Here is a 24251-nt window from a genome sequence, read left to right on the forward strand (position 1 = left end):
GCCAACTGAAGTCCACACCACGAGTGAATTTAACACATATTTCTCTTGCCAGGCGGCAGAAGGGGGTTCTTCCTTAACAACAGGTGTGTGCTCTTCTCAAGAGTTCGGATCTCCTTCAGAACCCAATGTCTCCAGCGAGCAAGTCGACGGGAGGAAGTGCCTAAGTATGGGCCCGGCCGGGTGGCGGCAGGAGCCGGGCTCACGGTGCGCCTCCTTGGGGCTTCGGACTTGCGGATCCATCGGCGTGGGCCCATGGCTGGCGCTCAGGGTTGCGGACCCACGGCTCCTTCTCGGCCTTCCGGGTCCAGAGGCAGAGGCTGGCGTCCAGGTGAGGACCAGCAGCACCCTGGCCGCATGCCCCGGCTGGGTGGCGTTCAAATTGCCCACTCGGCCGTGGATTCACTCAACAAAAATTTTTAAATGGGTCAAAGACCTTAACAGATACCTCACGAAAAATGGCATGAGATAAGCAAATAAGCACATGAAAAGATGGTCCACATCATATGTCATCAGGGAAATGTAAATTAAAACAACGAGATATCACTACACACTTAGCAGAAGGGCCAAAATCCAAATGCAGGCAAAGATGTGGAACAACAGGAACTCTCATTTATTGCTGGTGGGAATGCAAAATAGTACAGCTACTTTGGAAGACAGTTGGGCAGTTTTGTGTAGAACTAAACATACTCTTACCATGTGAGGATCTGAGTCATATAAAGTATGTTTTTTACCACAGTAGAATTATTATATTTTATTATTTTATTATAATAAAATCAATAAGAAAAAGATATCTGGAAAACTCCAAATATTTGGAAACTAGATGACACACTTATAAATAACCCATGGATCAAACACAAAATCAAAAGAGAAAGTAGATAATTTTTTTTTTTTTTTTTTTGCGGTACGCGGGCCTCTCACTGTGTGACCTCTCCCGTTGCATAGCACAGGCTCCGGATGCGCAGGCTCAGCGGCCATGGCTCACGGGCCCAGCCGCTCCGCGGCATGTGGGATCCTCCCGGACTGGGGCACGAACCTGTGTCCCCTGCATCAGCAGGCGGACTCCCAACCACTGCGCCACCAGGGAAGCCCGAAAATATTTTAATTTAATTAAAATGGAAGTATATATTATCAAAATTTGTGAGACATAGCTAATGCAGTACTTAGAGAGGAAAATACCTGTGTTAGAAAAGAAAAAGGTCTCGGGACTTCCCTGGCGGTTCAGTGGTTAAGACTCCATGTTTCCACTGCAGGGGCAGGGGTTTGATCCCTGATTGGGGAACTAAGGTCTCACATGCCATGTGGTGCGGCCAAAAAGAAAAAGATAAAGAAAAAGGTCTTAAATCAATGACCTCAGCTTCCAACTTCAACTAGAATAAGAAGAGCAAATTAAACATAAACAGAAGTATGAAATAATAAAGATCAGAGTGGAAGTCAGTAAAATGGAAAAACAATAGAGAAAAAAATCAGTGAAACGTAAAGGTGGTTCATTGAGAAAGAAGATTAATAAGAGAAGACACAAATTGCCACTAATACCAGAAATTAGAGAGGTGGCATCAGATATTAAAAGGATTATCGGGGAATATTATGAACATTGCACTAAATTTGACAATTTAGATTAAACGGAAAATTCCTTGAGAGACATAAATTACCAAAGTTCACTCAAGAAGAAATAGCTCCATATACCTGGTAGTTTTATAGTATTAAAGAAGTTGAACCTTTATTTTAAAATCTTACCGTCATGTTCAGATTATTTTAAAACTCTCAAACCTCAATAATAAGAAAACAAACAACCCAATTTTTTTAATTGGCAAAAGATTTGAACACACATTTTACAAAAGAAGATATACAAACAGCAAATAAACATACAAAAGTATGGGGACTTCCCTGGTGGCGCAGTGGTTAACAATCACCTGCCAATGCAGGGGACATGGGTTTGAACCCTGGTCCCTTCCACATGCCGTGGAGAAACTAAGCCTGCGTGCCACAACTATTGAAGCCCGCGCGCCTAGAGCCCGTGCTCTGCAACAAGAGAAGCCACCGCAATGAGAAGCCCAGGCACCGCAACGAAGAGTAGCCCCCACTCGCTGCAACTAGAGAAAGCCCACGCGCAGCAATGAAGACCCAATGCAGCCCCAAAATATAATTAATTAATTTTTAAAAACATACAAAAATATGCTCAACATTATTAGTCATTAGGGAAGTGCAAATCAAAACCACAATGAAATAATATTTCACACCTACTTGTAATAAAAAGACTGACCATACCAGGTGTTGGCAAGGCTGTGCAGGAACTGGAACTCTTATACCCTCTTTGTAGGAATAAAAAATGATACAACCACTTTGGAGAACAGTTTTGCAGTTTCTTAAAAAGTTAAATATACACCTGTCTCACGACCTCGACATTCTACTTCTAGGTATTTACCCAAGAGAAATGAAAGCATATACCACACAAAAATGTATACACCAATGTTCATGGCACATCTACCATATTTGTAATAGCCAAAAACTGGAAACAACCCAGTGTCAACAGGTAAAAGAATAAATACACTGCAGCATATCCATTCAGTGGAATACTACTCAGCAATAAAAGGAGTGATACACACAGTAGGATGGATGAATCTCTAAATAATCATGCTGAATGAAAAAACCTGGAAATACAAGAGTACATACTGCTTGACTGAATTTATAACAATTCTATAAAATGCCAATTACTCTGTAGTTACAGATCAGTGGTTGCTTGAAGATGGGAGGCATAGGAGTTGGAGGGAGTGGAGGAGTTATGAAGGACAGAAGAAACTTTTGAGGGTGATGGATATGCTGGTTATCTTGATGGTTTCACAAGTATATACATTTGCCAGAACTTATCAAATTGTACATTTTATAAAGATGCAATTCATTATATGTATGCAAGCTATATCTCAATAAAGTTGCTATAAAAATTATAGACACTGTTTCTGAGAGACACCTCTTCTGCCTCTCTCCCTCTCCTACTTCTGTTTGCCTGATCAGATGGGGAGGTTTGGGTACCTAGTCACCCAAGGATCACAGCATCTCATGGATTTGCCCACTCTCCTCTGCTTTGTAGCAGTGAAGCCCCTATAAGTACTCCCTTCACCACACTGTTTTTTCATGGCTGCATGTACCTTCTAGGAAGCACCTTCCTAGGAATGCATCTGCCGTTCCTTTCAGCTGGCTCACTGCAAACACTCTTGCTGGTTTCCCTTCAGCTCGGTAAGCTGCTGCCCACAACTTGAGCGAATAGGTAAAAGCTAATACCCATTGTATCATTACCCGTGGATGCTGTAACAAATTACCATAAATTTGGTAGCTTAAAAACAAAAGAAATTTATTATCTCAGAGTTCTGGAGTCCAGAAGTCTGAAATCAAGGTGTTTGCAGGGCCACACTCCCTCCAAAGGCTCTAGAGGAGAATCCTTCCTTACCCCTTCCAGCTCTGGTGGCCCTAGATGTTCCTTGACTTGTGGCCACATGACTCCAGTCTCTGCCTCCATCTTCATGGCCATTCCCCTTTGTCTCTCAGGTCTCCCTCTGCCTTTCTCTTACAAGGACACCTGTCATTGGATTTAGGGCCCTCTCTAAATCCACAATGATCTTATCTTGAGATCCTTAATTACATCTGCAAGGACCCTTTGCACATTCACAGGTACTAGTGGTTAAGACTTGGACATATCTTTTGGGGGGCTACTATTCAATTCACTACAGCTATCTATATCTTCAAATTTCTAGGGATAGGTCAAGGGTAAGGCATGTGGCATTATCATAGGACCTGAGATACATGGGCAGGATCTACAAGTGTTTCAGCCTGTGAAGTCCTTTTGCTTGGGCTTCTGTGATATCCCAGTGAGATCTGAAAAGGAAATGATCTGACCTCCTTTGCCCCACTGTATTGCTATGGTGATGACCCACAGCCTCAGGGCCATTCACAGCCCAGTAAATTTGGCAGATGGCTGGCTAGTCTTATGCAGTAGTCACAGGGCTTGGAAGGAAGGAACATTTATTGAATCCCTAATCTGTGCCAAGATTTCCACTTTAATCTCTACAAAAATCCTGAGGTAGGTTGTAGATTTCCCATTTTATAGATGAAGAAACTGGTTAGGGAACTTTTCTAATTTGCCCAGAATCACGCAGTCAGTAAATGGCAAGGCTAGGATTTATAATGAGTTCTCCTGGATCCGAAGCCTAGTAACATTTTTGCCATATAGGACTCGATCACAAGCCCAGGGAAGATAAGGGACCAAACCCATACTTCCCTACTCAAGATCATTACCGGTTCCCTCGGAAAATGGCCATTTAGTGATTAGTAACTTGTTAGTGGCACACGACTGGCACCCAGTGGCTATAGCTAAAAACCACAAGATTGACGATAGGCCCGATTCTTTCACCTCTGCACCAGCCCCTCAGTTTCCATTTCTAAACAGGTGAGTAGAATAGCTGACCTCTTGAGTAACATTGAATAAAACCATCTATGGCTATTATATAGTTTATGGAGAAATGAAAGAAATGAGAGAATATTTAGGGTTTTATAGAATATATTCATGGAAAGGTCGTGCCAAGAGTGGAGACATTAAGCCTTGGTGTTGGAACAGGGGACAGTGGGCCATGAAGACAAGATAGTAATCCTGGACTTACTGTCACATTTGAGTGTAGGGACTAAAAACTTAAACCCAGAGTAAGCAGGAGCAGTAGCATGGAGGCAGCTTCCTAAGGAAAGGTATTGTTTCGCAGGTGGTAGACCAGAATGAAATGTCTCATAGAGTGTTAAAACTCAAGGAGGTCTATCCTGAGGATAGGGCTCTCTCATCTGGGGGACCTGATGAGAATGGAAGGTGTGCAAGGCTCTCCTAGGACTCAGAGATTTATATCTGAATGTAGGTATTTCCTTGGGTAAAGGTTTGTCTATTACATGAGGCTTCTAGGCTGGAGTGAAGTAAAAGAATAAGCTTTTTCTTAAAGAAGAAAAAAGATGTTTGGAAATTTTCCTAATACTGTTTCTTTTTCACACCTTTAGGGCCATCTTTACCTCTTCTATGTTTCTTGGAATATAATTACTTAGAAACTGAAACTTGCCTTGTTAAACAACATATGATAGAATACATTTTTTTTGTTATAATTCACATACCATGAAATTTACCACTGTAAATTTACAATTCAGTGGTTTTAAGTATATTCACTGTGGTTTGCAGCCATCACCAGTAAATTCCAGAACATCTCCATCACGCCAAAGAAAAAAACCTTGTACCTAATTTGCAGTCAGTCCCAATTCTCCTATCTCCTGTCCCCTGGCAACCACTAATTTACTTTTCCTCTCAGTGGATTTGCCTATACTGGATATTTCATATAAATGGCATCATACAATAAGTGGATTTTTGTGTCTGGCTTCTTTCACTTAGCATAATGTTTTCAAGGTTCATCCATGTTGTAACAGGTAACAGTACATTCCTTTTTTATGGTTGAGTAATAGTCCATTGTATGGATATACACCACATTTTTTAATCCATCCATCAGTTGATAGACATGTTATTTCCACTTTTTGGCTATTATGAATAATGCTGATGTAAACATTTTTGTGTGTGTGGACATATGTTTGTCATTCTCTTTGGTGTATAGCTAGGGGCAGAATTGCTGGGTCATATGGTAACTCAAACTGTTTTCCAAACTGGCTGCATTATTTTACTTTCCCACCAGCACTGTGTAATGGTTCCAATTTTTCCATATCCTCATCCACAGTTGTTATTATCTATTATTATTACTACCATCCCAGTGGGTATAAAGTGGAATCTCATAGTGGCTTTGATTTGCATATCCCTAATGAATAATTATGTTGAGCATCTTTTCATGTGCTTATTGGCCATTTATATCTCTTCTTTGGAGAAATGTCTATTCAAATTCTTTGTCAAACCCATTTTTTTATTGGGTTGTTATTTTAAAGTTGAACTATGAGTTCTTTATTCTGGATACAAGTCCCTTATCAGATATGATTTCCAAATATTTTCTCCCATTCTTGTGGGTTGACTTTTCACTTTCAAGTGTCCCTTGAAGCACAAAAGTTTTTAATTTTGATGAAGAGGATATCTATTTTTATATACTTGTATTGAAAAACAAGGAACTGGGAGGATTGGGTTCTGACCTTTGTTTCTCTGTCCAAATTGAACCAAATAGCAGGGCTTTGAAAGCTACACAAGACTACAAAATGTGCCCTGTGGCTTCCCATGTTTGACCTCAGTCAGTCATTTGTTGAGCACTTACCGTGTGCGAGGCACTATGCTAGCTGTAAAAGAGATACAGGCATGATGAACCTTACAAGGAATTTAAGATGTAGGAAATGGACATAAATACATAAATTGATGAAAAGGGGCATGCAATGCATACTTAAAAGAGCCCAAGGAATGGAGCAGACAGTACATGAGTGACCAGAGTTCAGAAAAGCTAGGAAATGCCCGGAATGGCTGGAGTGAACTGCAAAGCCTCCAAAAGAAGAAGGAAGTCTTAAAAGTTGGGGGCTGGGCAGGGGGTTCACATGAGCCAGGAGGAAGTAATAGGGGGTTCCAGGTGAAGGAGGAAAGCCCTGTGAGGTCAACAAAGCCACCAGGCACGTGATCTCACTGGGGCTTGTTCATGCTTCTGCAAAACTCACTTAGGACTTCTAATTTTTTAAGCAGCTGCTCCCAGAGAAAAATAATACAGAGCAGAGCACAGAGGATGCACATGAGAACAGCAGCCTGGAGCTCCTTGCAGGTAAGGTTTCATTCAGCTTTTCAGGTGAGCCCTGGATCAAAGCTGGGAAGTCAAAGATGTGACTTCAAACCTTCAGACAGCACCTTACACCACAGCAACGTTCTGGGCTTTGGTTGTGGCTCCCACCACCACTCTGGGTATTCTGGGGCAGCAGGAGGCATTCCCTTCCAAAAGCTGCTACGACAGGGCTAGAAATTGCTCAGTTTGTGCAGTTAGATAGCTGCACATGATGGGGCAGGGCCCTGAATTCAGCTGGTTCCTTCATGTTTTCATCATTATAGTGTTGCTACTGTGGCCGTCCTTAGTTCTGGTTACTACTGTGTTTGGGGCTCCGGAGTCTGCTCCTGGTTGCAGACACCACCTCAACCTTGATAAATGTTATGGGGAGGTGTCAGTGTGTGTAATGTGACGGTGATTATATTGTCTTTTTCCCTCCCTCCAACACTTAAACAGCCTTCAGGGCCTGCAGTAGCAGGTGTGTATGTCTGAAAATAATCATAGCCACTGGTGCTTGAACTGGTATGGTGCAGGTGCCAGGCACTAGTCCGAGATTTGAAAGTGTATTAACGCTCTTAATTCTCAAAACAGTACTATGGTACTATTATTATCCTCATTCTACAGATGTGGAAACAGAGGCCCAGAGATGTCAATAAACTTACCTGAGGTCACACAGCTAGTAAACGACAGAGCCAGAATTCAAACCCAGGCAGTCTGGCTCTGGTCTATCTCTAACAGAGCCAGGCTGGTGGGGATGCACTGTCGGACCAAACAATGCCTGGGCTTGAGGGAATTTGGGGACTGCTTTCAGCAGCGTGCTTTGCTGGTAAAATTCCTCTCTCCAGGGTAACAGCTACAACATACTGCATGGCGTCTGTGCTTAGGCCTAAGATGTGTTTCTGAATCATTCTGTCAATTAAACTGTATTTTAAATGTTGTGGGGGCTGTTCCTCCCAAAAAGAACCCTGCAGCAAAGGCTGGTACAAAGCCAAGAATCTATAATTTAGATTTGGAGATTTAGAAGAATGGAAGTGTATCATATAGCACAATTCAGCATTCACCACATACGATTCACTATTTATGTAGTGAAAAGACAAAAGAATAAGTACTTTCCTTAGAAGAAAAAAATTAACATTTAATTCAGCACCTTCTGTGGACCCAGGGAGATGCTAGGCTCTTCCAGTGACCACTCTCACAGTGACCCTTTGGGGTGGGTAGCATTGGCCCCCTCTCACAAGAGACAACCCAGGTTCAGAGATAGGATAGAGCACTTAGCAGGAGGAGGATCTGAACTCCTGCTGCCTGTATAGCTCATGCTTTCTCTACAATGCAACATAAGCCTTAAAATCTAGGTGTTTATGATCTGGTGGACCGCTCCCTAGAAGAGTGTTTGAGCTGCTCTGCCTTACAGAGCTGCAACTCTAGTTGCCGTCAGTCCTATGTTCCACATGGGCAGCTACACTGAAGAAAATCACTAAGTGTGTGATGCCACTGTACACCTGTGGTCCATTCCCTGAGGAGCCTTCAGTTTGTCAATTCTTTCCATTGTCTTCCTGGCCTTCTCCTCAGTGGCCACTCCATCCTTTTTTTTTTTTTTTTGTGGTACGAGGGCCTCTCACCGTTGTGGCCTCTCCCGCTGCGGAGCAGAGGCTCCGGACGCACAGGCTCAGCGGCCATGGCTCACGGGCCCAGCCGCTCCATGGCATGTGGGATCCTCCCGGACCGGGGCACGAACCCGTGTCCCCTGCATCGGCAGGCGGACTCTCAACCACTGCACCACCAGGGAAGCCCGCCACTCCATTCTTTTAAAAAACTACCAAGCCTCGTCCTCCTGATTTAGCCTCCTACTTCACTTACTAATCTCTTTTTTCAGTAAACTCACCCAGTTTGTACTCCCCCCACTGCCAGAACCTTATCAGCATAGGGACTCACCCCCTCCAGGCTAAGGGGTGGCATTATCCTTACTGCTTTCATGGTAGCACGTTATCATCTCTGCACCTTCAACTTCTTTTCTGAGTTCCTTTCCCTCAGGAGGTCCATCTTCAAAAGGATATCTCCCATGATCTTGAACTTCTCCCACCTCTCTCTCTCCATCATATCTCAATCAAGTTTCTCAAAAAAGCAAGCTACACTGTTTCCCTCTCTTTCTTTCATTCTCTCCCTAACCCAGGGCACTTGCTTTCCCTGTGGCCTCTGAACTGCAGTCTCTTGTTTGGGAAGGCCTCTTAATTACCAAATTGATGACTGTGCATTTATCTTTATCACACCTGGACTATTTGCAGAGCTTGGCACTGTGAGACTATGACTCATCAGGTTCTCCCCATCTCTTCTCTCTTCGACTAGCTTCCTCTGGCCACCCCCAAATAGTGCTCATACTGCAGTCCCTCCCTAGCTGCTCTCTTCCATCCCAGGCGTTGACCCCTGCCTCTGGGCAGAAGACTCCTCAGCTGGTATGACCATTCCAGGTCTCTCCTGAGTGTTAGGTGGGAGATATATCTGCTCACTAGGCTGCTACATATGGCGGTCCCACTGGTACCTCAATTTCCTTTCTCCTGATATCTTGCCCTCTGCACACACACCCAAAATCAGCTCTTCTTTCTTCAGTCTCTGTCATGACTACTAGCACAACCTATCCAGTTTTTCACATCTGAAACCTGAGACTCGTTTGAGATGCCCCCCATTCTAATGTTTCATATCCAGTCTACTACCAAGGCTTGTCAATTCGGCCTTATGAATACTTCTGACTCCTCCATCCCCGCTGCCTTCACTTCTTCTGGGCTCTTGAGGTCTTCGCTCCTCTAAGCTGACTCTAAGCCACACCTTTGACGAATGATGACTTTTCTGAAATACAAAATTAACAATATATCTCCAGTGTTTAAAAACTCTTCACTGCCTTCCTATTTCCTACAGATAAAAATCCATTTCTTAGCCTTCTCTGATTCCCACTAACCCATTCAGATTCATCTCCTTGGACCCCCCCCCACTTTGCATTTTGGGTGGGATACTGTTTAATGCCTTTGGGTGTTTGCTTAACCCTTTCAGCCTGTTAATCCTTTCCTCTGCCTTGTCAGTCTGGTGTATTACTCTTCATCCTTCAAAACCCATCTCAGACATTTCCTCAAGGAAACATTTTTCACTTACAGAGATGGTTAACAGCTTCTTTGTTTTACCCCTGGACTTTGTACACACTTCTGCATCGTTCCTAGCATCTGTGAGCTTCACCCAGGGAACAGCTCATTGATCTACATTCCTAGGACGTGCTCAGGAAGAACCTGTAGATCCAAACTTACTTTAAGTTTGCACTGCCTAAGCAGCGTGCCCAACAAAGGGGGAGAGAGGTGAGGCCGGCTTTCTGGCAGGGGAATCACAGTTTGGCAGGGAGGGAGGAGCTGGATGGTGCAGACTCCACGAGGAATCTGTGTGAAGTGACCAAGTGGGCGCAAGCCCCAAGTGAGGGCTTGGTTCAATCCCAGACGCCTCTTCCCAGGCCCAGCTCAGTGGCTACAGAGAGACCCCGAAGCCATTGTGCAGCCTCAGCCTGACCCTGAAGACCCGGAGCTGCCGGGTTTTGATCCGGACAGGACCAGATGAAAGGGTCCTGAGGTGGGAGGGCTAAGAGAGCCGGACTCCAGCTCCTCCGTTTCTCCCAGGTTTCCCCCAAGGGTCGTCCTAGCACAGGACATGGGAGCGGGCTTGTTTTCTCCTAGGGACCAGCGGGCAAGTAGAAAACAAGAGTCTCAAAAGAGGCAGGCTCTGCCAAGGAGTGGAGGAGACGCGGGCTTTCCGCTCCCCTCGGGCCCTGAACCCGTCAGAGGCCGCCTTGGGCCGCGCGGAACCCACCGCGGCTCCCCTGACCCCTAGCAGAAACAGGACGGGCCCCAGGAGCGGCCTGGAGGTAACCGGGCTAAGGCCGCGCAGGGGAGGGAGCGGCGGGAGGGCGGGGACCCGGCCGCTGCCAAGGGGTCCTCACCCCGGGCCCCCTTTCCTCCCGCAGGACGCGCTGTGGCTGCAGGAAATCTCCAATCTGTCCGAGTGGCTAAGTCCCGGCTCTGCGTCCTGAATCGAGCCCCCTCCCGCCGCCTCCACGTCTGCCCCGCCGCTGCCGGGGCCGCATGTTGTCTGTAGTTCAATAAACCTACTCTGCGCGCGCAGTTTCTGCTTCAGTGTCGGGGAGGAGTCGGGGGCGGGGCTGGAGCCCGAGCCGCCGGGTGACGTCACCACGCTTCCGGCCGGAGCGGGCCTGGCAGCGGCGGGACCGCGTCACTGGGGCGCGCCGCGGGTCGGGGCGCGATGGCGGCGCTGGGCGGGGACGGGCTTCGCCTGCTGTCGGTGTCGCGGCCGGAGCGGCAGCCCGAGTCGGCGGCTCTGGGCGGTCCAGGCCCCGGTTTGTGCTGCTGGGTGTCCGTGTTCTCTTGTCTCAGCCTCGCCTGCTCCTATGTGGGCAGCCTCTACGTCTGGAAGAGCGAGCTGCCCAGGTGCGGGGGCTGCGCGCGCGCGGGCGCGCGCGCGCAGCCAAAACCCGCGCCTCCACGAGGCGGGGCTATGGGCGGAGCTTGGGCGAACAGAGGGTGGGGCCGCGCTGTCAGGAGGTGGTTGTGGTCCCCTTGAATTTACTGCCTCCTTCATAGGGACCATCCTGCCGTAATCAAGCGGCGCTTCACCAGTGTCCTGGTAGTGTCAAGTCTCTCGCCCCTCTGCGTGCTACTCTGGAGGGAACTTACAGGCATCCAGGTGCGAAGGAGGCGGGGCAGAGGGCAGCGGGCGAGAGGTCTCAGGGCTCATTGGGGGAGGAAGCAAGACTGATGCCCCCTTTCCTGTGGCTCAGCCAGGCACATCCCTGCTCACCCTGATGGGATTCAGGTTGGAGGGCATTTTTCCAGCAGCGCTGCTGCCCCTGCTGCTGACCATGGTGAGTGCTCTTGCTTTATTTTTCCTTCTCTGCTCTTTGTTATTAGCGTGACGCTTCTTTACGTGGCCTTTTATTCTAATCCTGATTGTATCCAGCTTTTGACTGATGGGAGACAAGAATTGTGAGATGGCTCAGGGCCCTCGGGTATGCATCTATGGAAGCTTGAAGTCTCATGAAGCCATGTCTGGGCAAGGGCAGTGGATTCTGGTTTGAAACTTTCCTTTGATCGCTCCTGTTTTTCTGCCCCCAGATCCTTTTCCTGGGCCCACTGATGCAGCTCTCTATGGATTGCCCCTGTGACCTGGCAGATAGGTTGAAGGTTGTCCTAGGTGAGTCCTCAGGGCCAAGAAAAAAAGTAGGTACAGGCAGTCCAGGACAATGAGGTAAGGGGATCAGTGTGCTTATGGTGGGTCCTGGACATGAGACATGAGATGTTCTGTTTCCTCATCAGTAAAGCGGGAGCACATATCCGGTGGTCTCAAAAAGTTAGTTCCTGTCCAGTGAGGCCTGTAGGGACCCCAGGCAGTACTTGTCGTGGACAAGAAAGCATTGTCCGTTACTTCCCTTAACCTTTGGTTTCCCGAACTAGAGCTGGTTTTGGGCAAGTTTTGATGTTTCCAGAGTTTACAGTCAGGACACCTTGCCTCAGCTACTAATGCCTTCCCTTTCGGTCCCCTTGAGACGCTGTTTTATACTAGGTCCGATAAGAAAATTTGACCCTTTCCTGTTCTCACAAGTATTTATGCCTAAGCTGAGTTTGGCCAGGGGGAGGTTGTGGCAGAGGGGCCCTTGGGGCCTCTAGGGTCATTTTGTTCAATAGCTAGTCACTCATTGCTTGCCCTGAATCCCCTTCCTAGCCCCTCGCTCCTGGGCCCGCTGCCTCACAGACATGCGCTGGCTGCGGAACCAAGTGATCGCCCCCCTGACAGAGGAGCTGGTGTTCCGGGCCTGCATGCTGCCCATGTTAGCACCGTGCACAGGCCTGGGCCCTGCTGTGTTCACCTGTCCACTCTTCTTTGGAGTTGGTGAGTTTGTCCAGCCTGGTCCTACTGAAATGTTCCTGGCATGGGAACCAAGAATGGGGTTTGGGGCAAGGGCAGGGCCTATAGGGCAGGCTGGGAGGAATGTGATGTGGTTCTCATCTTCCTCAGCCCATTTTCACCACATTTTTGAGCAGCTTCGTTTCCGCCAGAGCAGTGTGGGGAGCATCTTCTTGTCTGCAGGTGAGTCCTAGAGAGCTTGCCTGGGGCAGTCCTGGGTTGGGTGTGTGAGGGTGTCCCTGATAAGTCACTCTGGAGGAAGAATGGGGAACAGAGGGCTGCAGTATTGGAGGGGCCGCTGACCATGGGAGTTGGGGTGTAGAGAACAGCCTAGGTACTGGGGCAGGCAGCCACTGCCCCCAGGGGAAGGGGTTGTCTCTGGCTGATGGGTGTGCAGTGCTGGGGCAGGAAGGGCATGCAGGTGTGGTCACTCGAGGCCTCCCCGTCTCCAGCGTTCCAGTTCTCCTACACAGCTGTCTTCGGTGCCTACACTGCTTTCCTCTTCATTCGCACAGGTTGGTCCTCAGTCTCTCGGGTCCCCTGGGGCTCAAGGGCCCACAGGAGTGGGTGGGAGAATGGGAATCTGTGTCTGTTCTAGGAGCGACAAGTTTCTTCTACCGCAGTCCTTGAGACAGGCTGAGCCTGGGCCCTCGGCCTGCTGTGGTTTGAGAGCTGGCAGGAAGCACAGGCTGTGGTGTGTGGGTGGATGGGTGGGGCAGTGATCTCCTGTTTCAGGGGATGAAGGGTCTTAACCCTGGAAGGGCCCGGGGAGGTGGTGGGGCTGCTCCATGAGCTACTCTGTCTCCCCTCCCCAGGACACCTGATTGGGCCGGTTCTCTGCCACTCCTTCTGCAATTACATGGGCTTTCCTGCCGTATGTGCGGCCCTGGAGCATCCGCAGAGGCGGCTCCTGCTGGCAGGCTATGCCCTGGGTGTGGGATTCTTCCTGCTTCTGCTCCAGCCCCTCACGGACCCTAAGCTCTACGGCAGCCTTCCCCTTTGTGTGCTTTTGGAGCGGGCAGGGGACTCAGAGGCTCCCCTGTGTTCCTGACCCACGCTCCTGTACACACTCCTATGAACTCTCATGGGCTTCCCAGCCCCTCCCCATCAAGGGGTACTGCAGGGGAGGAGCTGGCTGGGGTCCCCGAGAACTCAGGAATTTTTGTAGGGGATTGAAGCCAGAGCTAGTTGAATCCCAGGGACCAAGAGAAAGGAGTAGATATCCAAAGGATGTGGCCCCTCCTGAAAGGGGGTTGAGGAGCAGCCAGGAGTGAGGGGACAAGGGGCGGGTCCCAGGAGCCGTGCACTCCCTTCCTCACTTTGGACTGTTGCTTCTCTGAGCTGCTCTGTCCCCCCTGCCTCTGAAAAGCTGCTCGGGGGTGGAATTTACAAAAACCCTCCCCCCACCTTCCCAGGGTTTTCTCATTGTCTTTTTGCATCAGGACTTTGTATTGGGATATTAAAGAGATTTAACTTGGGTAACATGGCCTTGGACCTTTGGGAATTAGTCTCTTTGGGGTCTTGGGAATATGCCCCTCACCTGGTCCTGGCTACCTTGAACATTAACCTCTAGGCAGGGAAGCCTGGTAGGCATAGTTCCCTGAAGTACCAGACAGGATGGGAGCCTGTGGTTGCCCTGGGTCTGCAGCTTTCTCCTTCCTGAGCAAGGCCCCAAGTCCTAGCACAGGTGGGCCTGGGACTAGGTACCAGGTGTGGGCCCAGCTCATCCTGGGACCTGTGCCTATCTACCAGGATCAGAGTAGAACCCAGGGCCTTGACCCCAGTGACGGAGCCTCCAGCCTCTGAGAGGGTGGGGGAATCCACTACGGACCTTCCACCAGGACCTCCCCGAAGTCTACCAGCCTCACATTACACAAGAGGAAATAAGTGTAAACTGGAAGTTCAGTCACCTGGGAGGCTTCTTTGGCTCTCTCCACCTCAGACCTCTGCCACCGTGCCAGTCGTTTGGTCTCTGGAGGAACCCAGAACAAAGGTCCAGCAAGCATAAGCAACCCTGCCAAGCAACACTGTAACTCAGGGTTCTTTCTAGAACTTGGTAGTGTTTTACCTGCTCTTCCTCGTGATTTTGGAATGGTTCTTATAGTCTCATTCCGCTGCCCCTAGGACACCCCCCCCCCCACTTTTTTTTAAACATTCTTAATGTTATCCCTTTAGGTCCCATTCCAGACTCAAGGAGATTGTCCCAAGTCCCCTTCCCTGAGGCTGGTTGTCGAAGGAAAGGAAACCGCTGTGCAGTCACTCCCCAGAGCTCCCGCAGGTTGGCTGTGGCTAAACTGGATCTAAAAGGGCATCGTGACAGTCACATACCTACCTCCCTGGAGAGCTTTCCTCTCCCCCAGCCTGTGTAGCAGCTGTCAGGGAAGCCAAGGAATTGAGTACAGGCTGGTTTTAGAGGGTACATTTGGGATCTGGGAGTTGAGAGAGGCGGCGGCCCAGGACCACACCAAAGGTTAGGTGTAGTACCCTGAGAGCACTAGGCTGGCAGGGTGCTGGGATGTACTTCCTGCCTGGTCCCCTGAGGGTCAGGGGATCTGGGCTCTGTCCCTCCTCTTCCTTATGCTCCTGCTCAGGAACTGCCCAGGATCCCCCTGCCTTTCTCTTTACTCACCATCCTTACCTCCCCTGTGCGGTGGGCAGCGGTGCAGTGACATGGGCAGGATTGCTGTCCCACCCCACAGGTGAGGGAACTGCAGGGAAGAATTGGGATTCTCCCGAGGGCTGATTTGGGGGTCAGGGGGTCAGGCAGGATTAGATCCTGGGACTCAGTCCAGTGCTTCTAACCTCCCACCAAAATCCACACCCAGAGGTTCCCACACCCAAGGGTCTCGTCTGCCTCTAGAAAGTGGTGTCTGTTTGCATCTAGTTCTGGATAGGGTGGTGGGTTGGTCCCAGCTTAGAAAAGAAAGCAGTGTAGTTGAGAAGCAAGTCCACCAGCAGCCTGGGTTTGAACTCTCTCTGCCTCTTAACTAGCTGTCAGTCAGGTCCTGGGCAAGTTATTTAACCTGCCTATGACTCCATTTCTGTGTCTATAAAATGGGTGAAAATGTTAATAGGTGTTGAGTTAATAGGTGTTAAGTGCTTGGAACAACCCCTTCCCCAGCCCAAGCTCTCAGTGACAACTAGATTATCCTATTTGGGGTGTGTATACAATAGGCACTTAGTAGTGACGTAAAACCAGGGCCACTGTTGTCATCCTCACTACCCTCCTAGGAGGAAGATACAACTGACTGCCCCCCTGCCCATGGGGGAGTCCAAGAGGCAGCCCTGCCCCTCTGCCGTGTGGCACTGGGGTGGGGTGGGCTGCACAGGACCCAGAATGGAGGGAAGGGGAAAGCCAGTTTTATTGAGTGAAGTTCTCAGACCTGGGACTTAGGTTTCCCCTGCAGGAGGCAGGGCCCCTAAGTCTGCTTCCCTAGGTCCCAGGCCTGCCTGCACCCCCACCTGTAGTCTCCAGCAGGGGGGGACCCTTATTTGGCAAGGGATGAATATGTGAGCGACTGTCCACCGGCAGGAAAAGGAGAGGGCAGGAGGAAAGGCATGGACCACTACAGGCAGTGTCTCTCCTGCCACAAACAACTGAGGACAGGAGGTCCAGGGCCCGGCCTTCCTGCCCTCGGGCACTGGCTGGCCTGGGCCTGCCCTGGCAGCGCAGCACCTTGAAGGCTTGGGGTGGGGATGGCCAGGCTGCCAGTCTGGGGCAAGATCACTCAATCTCCAGGATGAGGTCGTCACCCTCCAGTGTCATGTCTGTAGTCACGTGGACCTTGCGGACAGTGCCCTCCACGGGCGAAGTCACTACAGTCTCCATCTTCATGGCACTGAGCACACACAGAGGCTGGCCCTTGGTCACCTTGTCCCCTGCTGCCACCTTGATGTCTATCACCTTCCCAGGCATGGGTGCCCCAATCTGGCCCTTCACATCCTTCAGGGCCTTGGGGTGGAAGTGCATCTCCTGCAGACAGGGGAGAGGACGTGAGACACCAGGCCCTGCCCATCCCCACCACCTGGCTGGCCCTGTGGCGGGGGGGGCGCTGTACCTTCATGGCCTGAGTATCCTTGACCAGAATGGATCGCAGCTGTCCATTGAGCTCGAAGAAGACCTGCCTCTGGCCGGCCCGGTTCAGGTCACTTACGGCCAGGGCTTTGATGTGCAGCGTCTTGCCTCGCTCCAGCTCCACCTGCAGGGAGGGTGTGGAGGCTCAGAGCTGGGATGGGGGCAGGTGCGGGGAGGGCAACCCCCTGACCCAATCCCAGGCAAGTCCCCCCTCTCTGGGTCTCAGCTCCTCCCTTGTAAAGGCCTAGCTCCCTGGTCTCTTAAGGGTACTTTGTGAACCCACAGCTCACGAGGCCCAGTGACGGCCAAGCCAAAGCCTGGCACTCTAGATGTGCTGGGGTCCTTAGGGATAGCAGGAGTGCTGGGGTGGAGTGCAGATGGGTGCCAGAGCCACTGACCTCAAACTCCTCTGCAATTTTGGGTCCCTGCAGGAAGAGGCGGGTGTTGAGGCTGTCCAGGGGACCAAAGGTGGCAGTGAAGTCCTTGAAGTGGGCAAAGACGTCGGGGTACATGGCCGCTGAGAGTACATCCTCCGGGGTCACCTCCTCCCCATGCCGTTCTATCAGCCCCTTCTCCAGTGCCTGCAGATCCAGGGGAGGGAGGGAGGCTCCGGGCCGTCCCTCCACCCTTGGCAGGTCCTTTAGCACCTGGGGTGCAAAGCAGAGGGTCAGGCCTGATTCCTGGACTCCCCTCCGCCTCACCACATTGTGCTGGGCCTTCCTTACCTTGGAGCGAAGGGGCTCAGGGAACCCCCCGTGGGGGATGCCAATGTACCCCTGCAGGAACTCCACCACTGAGCGGGGGAAGGACAGCTCTTCTGCCTGAGCTTCGGCCTCTGCCCGGCTCAGCCCATTCTGCACCATAAACTGGGCCAGGTCCCCCACGATCTTGGAGGAGGGGGTTACCTGAGGAGAGGGGACCCCTGGGTTAGGGTGCCAGGCACCGTATAGAGGCCCAGAGGCAGGGGTAAGAGCACTGGGCCTGGCTCACCTTGATGAGGTCGCCCAGCATCTGGTTGGCCTCCACATAGGCCTTCTTGACCTCCTTGAACTTGGAGCCGAGCCCCATGCTATATGCTTGGAAGTGCAGGTTGGTGTACTGGCCCCCTGGGATCTCATTCTCATACACATCAGAGTTGCCAGACTTCATGGTGGCCGTGCAGTCAAAGGCCGCATACAGTCCCCGGGCCCCCTCCCAGTACTCACTGTAGTCAAACACACGGTCCAGGGGCACCCCTGCAGGGAGGCCAGAGGCAGAGAGGGCTTGGAAATGTGCTGAGCTTCCAGATGCTCCTCCCAGGACCCCAGGGCCAGGTCAGGCCACATCGCAGACGTGGCTGATGGAAGGCAAGACCAGGCCAGGCCGGAGCATCTGGATTCTAGGATATGCCCAACTCTGCTGGGACTGGTGAGGGCTGCAGCTCTGAGAGGGGAATGGCCTTGGGCTGTGGCTGTTCCTACCTGTGTCCAGGGGAGTCCCTCGGGTACAGGCCACCAGGGCCCCCATGCTGGGCTGTGAAGTCATTCCAGACATGGAGTCAGCTGCCACGTCTACCACATCAGCGCCTGCGTGGGCACAGGCCAGCATGGCTGCCACGCCTGCCCCTGACGTGTCGTGGGTGTGGATGTGCAATGGGAGGTCAGGGAAGCGGTCTCGGAGGGAGGTGACCAGCATGGTGCAGGCCGTTGGCTTCAGCAGCCCTGCCATGTCCTAAGGGAAGAGGGGAGGAGAAAGAAAGACGGTGAGGAGGGGGCGTGACATGGGGGGGATGAGGGACATGGTGGGGAGACTCCTGGGGGTGGGCTGGGCCCAGGCACCTTGATGCACAGGATGTGGGTGCCAGCTCGCACCAGCTCTTCAGCCAGGCCCATGTAGTACTGCAGTGAATATTTGGTACGGCTGGGGTCGGCCACGTCACCCGTGTAGGAGATCGCGGCCTCCACCACACCACCAGCACTGCCCGCCGCCTCCATGCCCAGCAGCAGGTTGGGCAGGTAGTTGAGGGAGTCAAAGACCCGGAAGACATCCATGCCATTCTCCTTGGCTACCTCACAGAACCTGAGTGAGTAGGAGAGCTCAGGGGTTAGCGCCATCCCACTCCCTGCAGCACATCCTTTTCTGCCTCCTGGCCCACTTGCAGCCCCTGGGGAATAATATGTGACAGTCGGGTCTGGCAGGGGGCGTGGCACCCACAGAGCCAGGGGCACCACAGTATGTCCATAGTGTGGACAAGGCCTCTCCAGGGCAGCCTGGGCTGGGCAGGGTCGCCCCAGCAGCATCCGGCAAGGACCGGAGCTGTCCTGTGCTAGTCGCATGCAGTGCAGCTCAGTCTGCCCAAGTTCGAAGAATCTGCTGGGGATTCTGCTTTGCAAAGGAATGGCAGGCTGAGGGAAACAGTGTGGCCTGGGTTTCAGCCCCAGCTCTATACCACGTGGCCTGGGACAAGTCACCTGCCCTCCTGGGGCCTCCACTGGAAGCCCTCCCAGTTCTCTGACTGTAACTTGCAGCCCTTGCTGGGTACAGCTACCGAGAGACTTGGTTTCAAGCCCGCTGTGGGGAGCACAGGCCATTGCATTGTGGCCTGGCACCTGCTGGGCCACATCGTGCAGTGTCTGCCCACCCCACCCCAGGCTCACTTGAAAACCACATTGTCGGGGTAGTTGGTGTAGCCCACAGCATTGGCCCCCCGCAGCAGCATCTGGAACGGGATATTAGGGACGAGCTCCCGGAGCTCCTGCAGCCGCCGCCAAGGGCACTCGTACAGGAAGCGCATCGCAACATCAAATGTGGCTCCTGCACAGGGACCAAGAGGCCCAGGTCAACCCCGAAACGTCCTGGGGACCCCACCACGCCCTGCAGCTCTGCAGCCTGAGCCTCTGGCCCTACCACCAGGCCCTGCTCATCTTCAGCACCCCTCGCGTCCCAGCCACAATTCCTGCAGACTTTTTCCTTTGCTGATCTCTTGGGACAGCTCAGGTTTACTGTGTCCTCTCTGCATCCGCTTTCACAGCCCTCACCCCATACTCTCTGTGCTATAATTAACAGGCAGGCATCTCCTCCCTGACCCTGAGCTGCCTGGGTCTCAGCTCTGCGATCTCATGCCCAGCACCAGGACTGGCTAGAACGGGCACCAGTCACTATTTGCTAAACACATGAATGTCGTGCCTTGTTCCGTTCTCACTCGTTCCCTCAGTGTTAACATCTCTAGCTGTTCCTGGAGAGCCCGAGTGGCCTGCCTGTACTGTGGATACCACATTCCTGCCATGCACTGTCCCACATCCCATCCCATCCCTCCTCCAGCCTACCTCCCCAGTTCTCTATGCTGAAGAGTTTGCTGAAGTTGTGGGCAACATAGGGGGAGATCTTTTTGAGATCGTGGGTTCGCACACGCGTGGCCAGCAGTGACTGGTGGGCGTCCCTGAAGGTCGTGTCCATCAGCAGCAGCCCCTGGTGGTTCCTCACCGCTCGAGCAAAGCCCTCGGGACCCTCCCGCAGCAGGATGTCTCTGAAACCAGCTGGGGGCAGGCCTAGGGCAGACTGGGGCGTTAGCACTCATCCTGCAGGGGGCAGCCTCCTCTTTGTCTCCCCTATGAGGTGGCAGAATGAATCTCACCTACCTATGGGCACCACAGGGACAATAGGGTCCGTGGGGCTGGGGCTGGCCTTGACGGGGATCGGGGTGGTTGGGCCGTTCACCATGACGTGTCCTGGGGAGAGAGTGGGCAGTGGGTCAGGGCAGGCTGGGCAGAGCCTGAGTTGAGGGCAGAGAGTTGCTGGGCTCGGGGATGGGGGGATTCCTCCAGGGTCCCTGGTCTTCCAGCTGGCCCGTCCTCTCCAAAGCCAGGGCCTCCTGGGTCCAGGCAGTGGGGACCTAGTGACGGCCACATGGATGGGAAAGGGGGCCTCTAAGATCAGGAGCAAGGAAGGTGGGCGGGGTGGGAGGGTGAAGCAAAGGAAGAAGGTGCAGGACCAGACTGAGGACAGAGGCAGGGGCTGCTAGGAAGCTCTCTGGGCAGGGAGCCAGAAGCAAGGCATCTGGGAGGGGAGAGAAGGGCAGTCTCGGGGCCGGACCAAGGTAGTGCAGCAGCTTCTGGGCCCGGTTCTGTGCAGGCCGCAGCTGGAATAGCTCCGGGTTCTCATCGATGAACTGGGTGTCCACGGTGCCTGCCAGGAACTGCTGGTTGTTGAGCACGTTCTGCAGGAAGGGGATGTTGGTCTGCAGGACAGAGGCGGGTGGGAGGGTGTCACCGTGCAGCACAGACAGGGACAGGAGAGGCTAAAAGTGCCACCCTAGGCTAGCACAGCTGCCCAAGTTCCCCAGGGCACCATGCTGAGGCTGAAGCCTCCCTGCGGAGTGGCGTTCCCCCATCTCCTCACCAGACCCACCCCCGTTCTGGCAGAGTCCCCTAAGCCGTGAGGGGCCTGAGCCCGTCCTGCCCTCCTTGCTTGCCGTGGAGCATGTGCTGAGCCCCACCTCCTCCTTCCTCAGGGATCTGGAAATAAGCACCTCCTCCCACCCCACGGCCCAGATGGATTTGGCCTTCCCCACAGCAGTGCGGCATAAAGCAGCCCCCTCTGGCCCTGCTAGCTGCACCTCTTCAAAGAGGCTCCCGCCTCCAGCACCCTCCCCGCCACACACAGCACACAGCCATGCCCTGATAGTCTCCCTACGGCCCCTCCTTCCAGTTAAGGGGCCACCTTCCCAGCCTTCTCCTGCTAACAGCTCCCACCGGGATGTTCTCTCCCTGGGCTTCCAAGACATCTTGCTCCCCTCCTTCTCCCTGGTCCCCACTGGGGGCTCCTCCCACCCCTGCAGGATGGAGTTCTCAGGGCTGTCACTGGGCCTCTTCCCACACAGCACACTCTCTCTGGGTGGCCTTGTCCTGGGCCTCCAGCTCCAGACCCAAAGTGGAAATGCCTCCTGGGCATCTGTCCTTGTGTGTCCCTCACACAAGCTCATCAGGTCCAAAATCAGCTTCTCTCACCCAGTCCTCTGCCTTCTGCTGGGTGTCTCACCATCTACCCAGTTACCAAAACCTCCACTAAAATCACCCTCACCCCCCACTCCTGTGCCACTGGTCAAGCCAGACGACTCTACTACAGCCATCTCTAGACTCTGTGACCCCTGTCCTCAGGCCATGCCCTCTGCCGGGCTTCGTCATCATGGCCACCTCTAGCCACACCAATCTTGCCTTGTGCTCTCACACCTCCACACCTGCCCGGTAAGCTCTTCCTGGAAGTCTGAACTCGAAGACCACCTTTGTCCTCATCCCCCACCCTCACAGTGGAGCCGGATGCTCCCTTTCTAGGACTCCATGGGATCAGCTGTTGGAAAGTTCCTCCCTCAGCCTCATCATCTTTCGCTTGTCTGTATCCCTCACATGCCCGGGAGCATGGGTGCTGTCTGAGGGACCGGTGCCCACGTGCTTTGTGCACAAGGGCCCCCAGGTCTGCTCGTTAAACAGCTGGGTGACAGAATGACGCTAGGGCAGGGTAAAGTCCAACCTAGAGGCCACATGGGGGCCTGGGAGCCAGCGCTGTGAGAGATGCCCCATGACTGCAAGTGGAAGGGATTCCAGTGTACGTGTGCCTATGACCATATGGCTACAGCCTGGCTGTTACTTCAGAGAAGGCAGCTCCATGTGTCACCCATTTGTGATCTCTGTTGGCACCTTCAGTAGGGACTCCAGGCCCAGCATGAGCTGCTGGGCCCTGCTGCTACTGTGAGATCCTACCAGTTCCCCCAGGGCTCCTATCACCTAGAGGCCCGGAATGGGAAGGGTGCCTCCCCAGCCAGCATCCCACTGGTGGCCACTGCAGAGTGGGGCCCAGCCGACATTGCCTCGTGCCTGTCTGGTGTGACCAGTCTCCCTGTCTGCCCCTGAGACTAGTCAATGCTCCTCTTAAAGAGATGGGGACATTTCACCTGCGCCAAGGCATGGCATTTGAGATGAAGAAACCAGTTAAACCATCTAAAGAACCTAGAGCCACCTAGGGGTGGGAAGGATCCTAAGAGGCCTCCCCTGTCCCACCCTGCATGTCCCTTTTGTAGACCCCTCCCCCTTTGTAATTTTCGGAGCCTCTGTCATCCCATCTGTACTCCATGGGGACAGCAACCAGGCCCATCTGGTTCCTGATGTACCCCAACTCCCTGCACAGAGTGGAACATGATGGATGCCAGTAAACACGTACGCTTAGAGTGAATGAAAACATTTTTGATGGGGAGAAGAGGAACAAGGGGATATCTAATGCCACTGAGCAAGGGTTGACCTGGGCTAGGATCCAGTGCCTTCATTTTACAAATGCAACAGCCGAGGCCGGGGGAGTGGCAACGGTAAGAATGGCTTCCAGCGGCCAGGTGGCTCAGCACCTCACAGGCTGCTTCATTTCTTCTCCTCTCAGCCCTATGAAGCACGTAAAATTAATACTCTTTGGCATAGATAAGAAAATTGTCTCAGTGGTTAAAAAACTTGTCCAAGGTTACCTGGTGTACTAGGCAGGATTAGAGTTCCGTCTGTTTCCCTGAGGTAAGGGAAAGTATCTGAGTAGCCTGAGGACCAGGAAATACTTGGGGGAGGTGGTGACTTGCCTTGTTTCCCATCTGGACAGCCACGACGAAAGACCAGAGTGCCCGACCTGGTTCTCAGCCCTCAGCGCTCCCACCCAAGCCCCGGATCTCGGAGGTAGAAAGCAGGGAACTCACGCCCCCCGCACCCCGCCCGCCACTAACACACACACCCCGGGAGCCCCTTCTCAGCTGATCCGTCTAAGCCGAGCTTGTCCCGGGCCACTCTTCCAGGGAAATGGCCCGGTAGGGGCAGAAGCTGGACGGAGGGGCCGCCGGCACAGCCAGGACCACTGACGCACAGCTTGAAACAGCGTGCCACCGCCGGCCAGCTGGGAACCGCGCCGCGCACACCAATTGGGTCGGAGGCGGAGACCGGTTGGCTCCGGAGCGCACTAGGCAGGGCGGGGAGCCCGGGAAAGAGGGAGGGGCCGGCAGCGGGGGCGGAGCACGGCGCCAGACCCAAGGCCGAGCCCTCTCGGCCCCACCCCGCGGGAGCCCTTCCTGGGGGGAGGGGGAGGCGACGCCCCAAACCCTCCCCTCCCCCCCCGCAAGGCCCGTGTCTGTTGGGGACCCTCCACGTGACTTGGCAATGCAGAACGGTTATGACCTTCAGCGTGTGTCTGTGAATGCAAGGGTCCCAGCAACAGTGCGGGTTTGCACCCGGCCCTGCCTGTGGGTGCGGGGACGTGTGGGTGTGTGGACATGCGTGGGTGTGTTCGGGAGGGTGCCCAGCGACATGTGACGAAGACTCTCTCGTCTCTGGGAGATGGTGAAGGGGCCCGCGGGCTGGCGCTTTGTCTGGCTGTCTGCAGAGTGACGGTTCGCGCAGCGGCAGCAGGCGCCAGTGCGGTGCAGGATGCAGGGGCGCCAGGGTGGCCGGGGGCGCGCGCGCCTGTGCCAGGGTGAG

At 52.9% G+C, this 24251-nt stretch overlaps 3 protein-coding genes across 42 annotated transcripts in view; 2 read left to right on the forward strand and 1 right to left on the reverse strand.

The window, feature by feature from the left end:
- TOP6BL (TOP6B like initiator of meiotic double strand breaks) overlaps positions 1 to 10903 on the forward strand; it is a 91187-nt gene extending 80284 nt beyond the window's left edge. For 9 of the 19 annotated variants that reach the window (XM_027090479.1, XM_027090489.1, XM_027090477.1 and 6 more), the window contains 4 exons: positions 53 to 328; positions 6677 to 6755; positions 10460 to 10647; positions 10747 to 10903. In XM_027090479.1, coding sequence (XP_026946280.1) covers positions 53 to 328; positions 6677 to 6755; positions 10460 to 10647; positions 10747 to 10812 — 609 coding nt within the window. In that variant the 3' untranslated portion in view covers positions 10813 to 10903. Of the gene's footprint in view, positions 1 to 52; positions 329 to 6676; positions 6756 to 10459; positions 10648 to 10746 lie in introns of those variants that run through there. The other 10 variants (XM_027090478.1, XR_003429486.1, XR_003429488.1 and 7 more) reach the window with 10 other exon arrangements.
- Positions 10904 to 23991, forward strand: RCE1 (Ras converting CAAX endopeptidase 1). Of its 14 annotated transcripts, none has more exons than XM_027090508.1 (8): positions 10904 to 11227; positions 11381 to 11483; positions 11582 to 11661; positions 11912 to 11990; positions 12519 to 12686; positions 12839 to 12884; positions 13110 to 13216; positions 23576 to 23991. In XM_027090508.1, the coding sequence occupies exons 3-8, from the start codon at positions 11602 to 11604 to the stop codon at positions 23968 to 23970; spliced, it is 855 nt and encodes a 284-aa protein (XP_026946309.1). In that variant the 5' UTR covers positions 10904 to 11227; positions 11381 to 11483; positions 11582 to 11601; the 3' UTR covers positions 23971 to 23991. The 14 variants fall into 14 exon arrangements, with proteins under 14 accessions (XP_026946309.1, XP_026946310.1, XP_026946298.1 ...); XM_027090509.1 differs by having other exon boundaries at positions 10904 to 11136; positions 11578 to 11661; XM_027090497.1 differs by having other exon boundaries at positions 10929 to 11227; positions 11578 to 11661; positions 12813 to 12884; positions 13154 to 13216.
- The window catches only part of PC (pyruvate carboxylase), a 106746-nt gene continuing 98534 nt past the window's right edge, over positions 16040 to 24251 (reverse strand). For all 9 annotated transcript variants that reach the window (XM_027090471.1, XM_027090467.1, XM_027090472.1 and 6 more), the window contains 11 exons: positions 20848 to 20992; positions 20394 to 20483; positions 20082 to 20303; positions 19413 to 19569; positions 18594 to 18834; positions 18237 to 18486; positions 17767 to 18011; positions 17502 to 17681; positions 17175 to 17423; positions 16760 to 16900; positions 16040 to 16674 (listed from right to left, as the gene is read on the reverse strand). In XM_027090471.1, the coding sequence (XP_026946272.1) occupies positions 16426 to 16674; positions 16760 to 16900; positions 17175 to 17423; positions 17502 to 17681; positions 17767 to 18011; positions 18237 to 18486; positions 18594 to 18834; positions 19413 to 19569; positions 20082 to 20303; positions 20394 to 20483; positions 20848 to 20992 (2169 nt within the window). In that variant the 3' untranslated portion in view covers positions 16040 to 16425. The remainder of the gene's footprint in view (positions 16675 to 16759; positions 16901 to 17174; positions 17424 to 17501; positions 17682 to 17766; positions 18012 to 18236; positions 18487 to 18593; positions 18835 to 19412; positions 19570 to 20081; positions 20304 to 20393; positions 20484 to 20847; positions 20993 to 24251) is intronic.

This window comes from Aethalodelphis obliquidens, unplaced genomic scaffold (assembly GCF_003676395.1).
Source record: "Aethalodelphis obliquidens isolate GAN/ISIS:26980383/991018 unplaced genomic scaffold, ASM367639v1 scaffold69, whole genome shotgun sequence".
In the NCBI taxonomy this organism is placed as follows: Eukaryota; Metazoa; Chordata; class Mammalia; order Artiodactyla; family Delphinidae; genus Aethalodelphis; species Aethalodelphis obliquidens.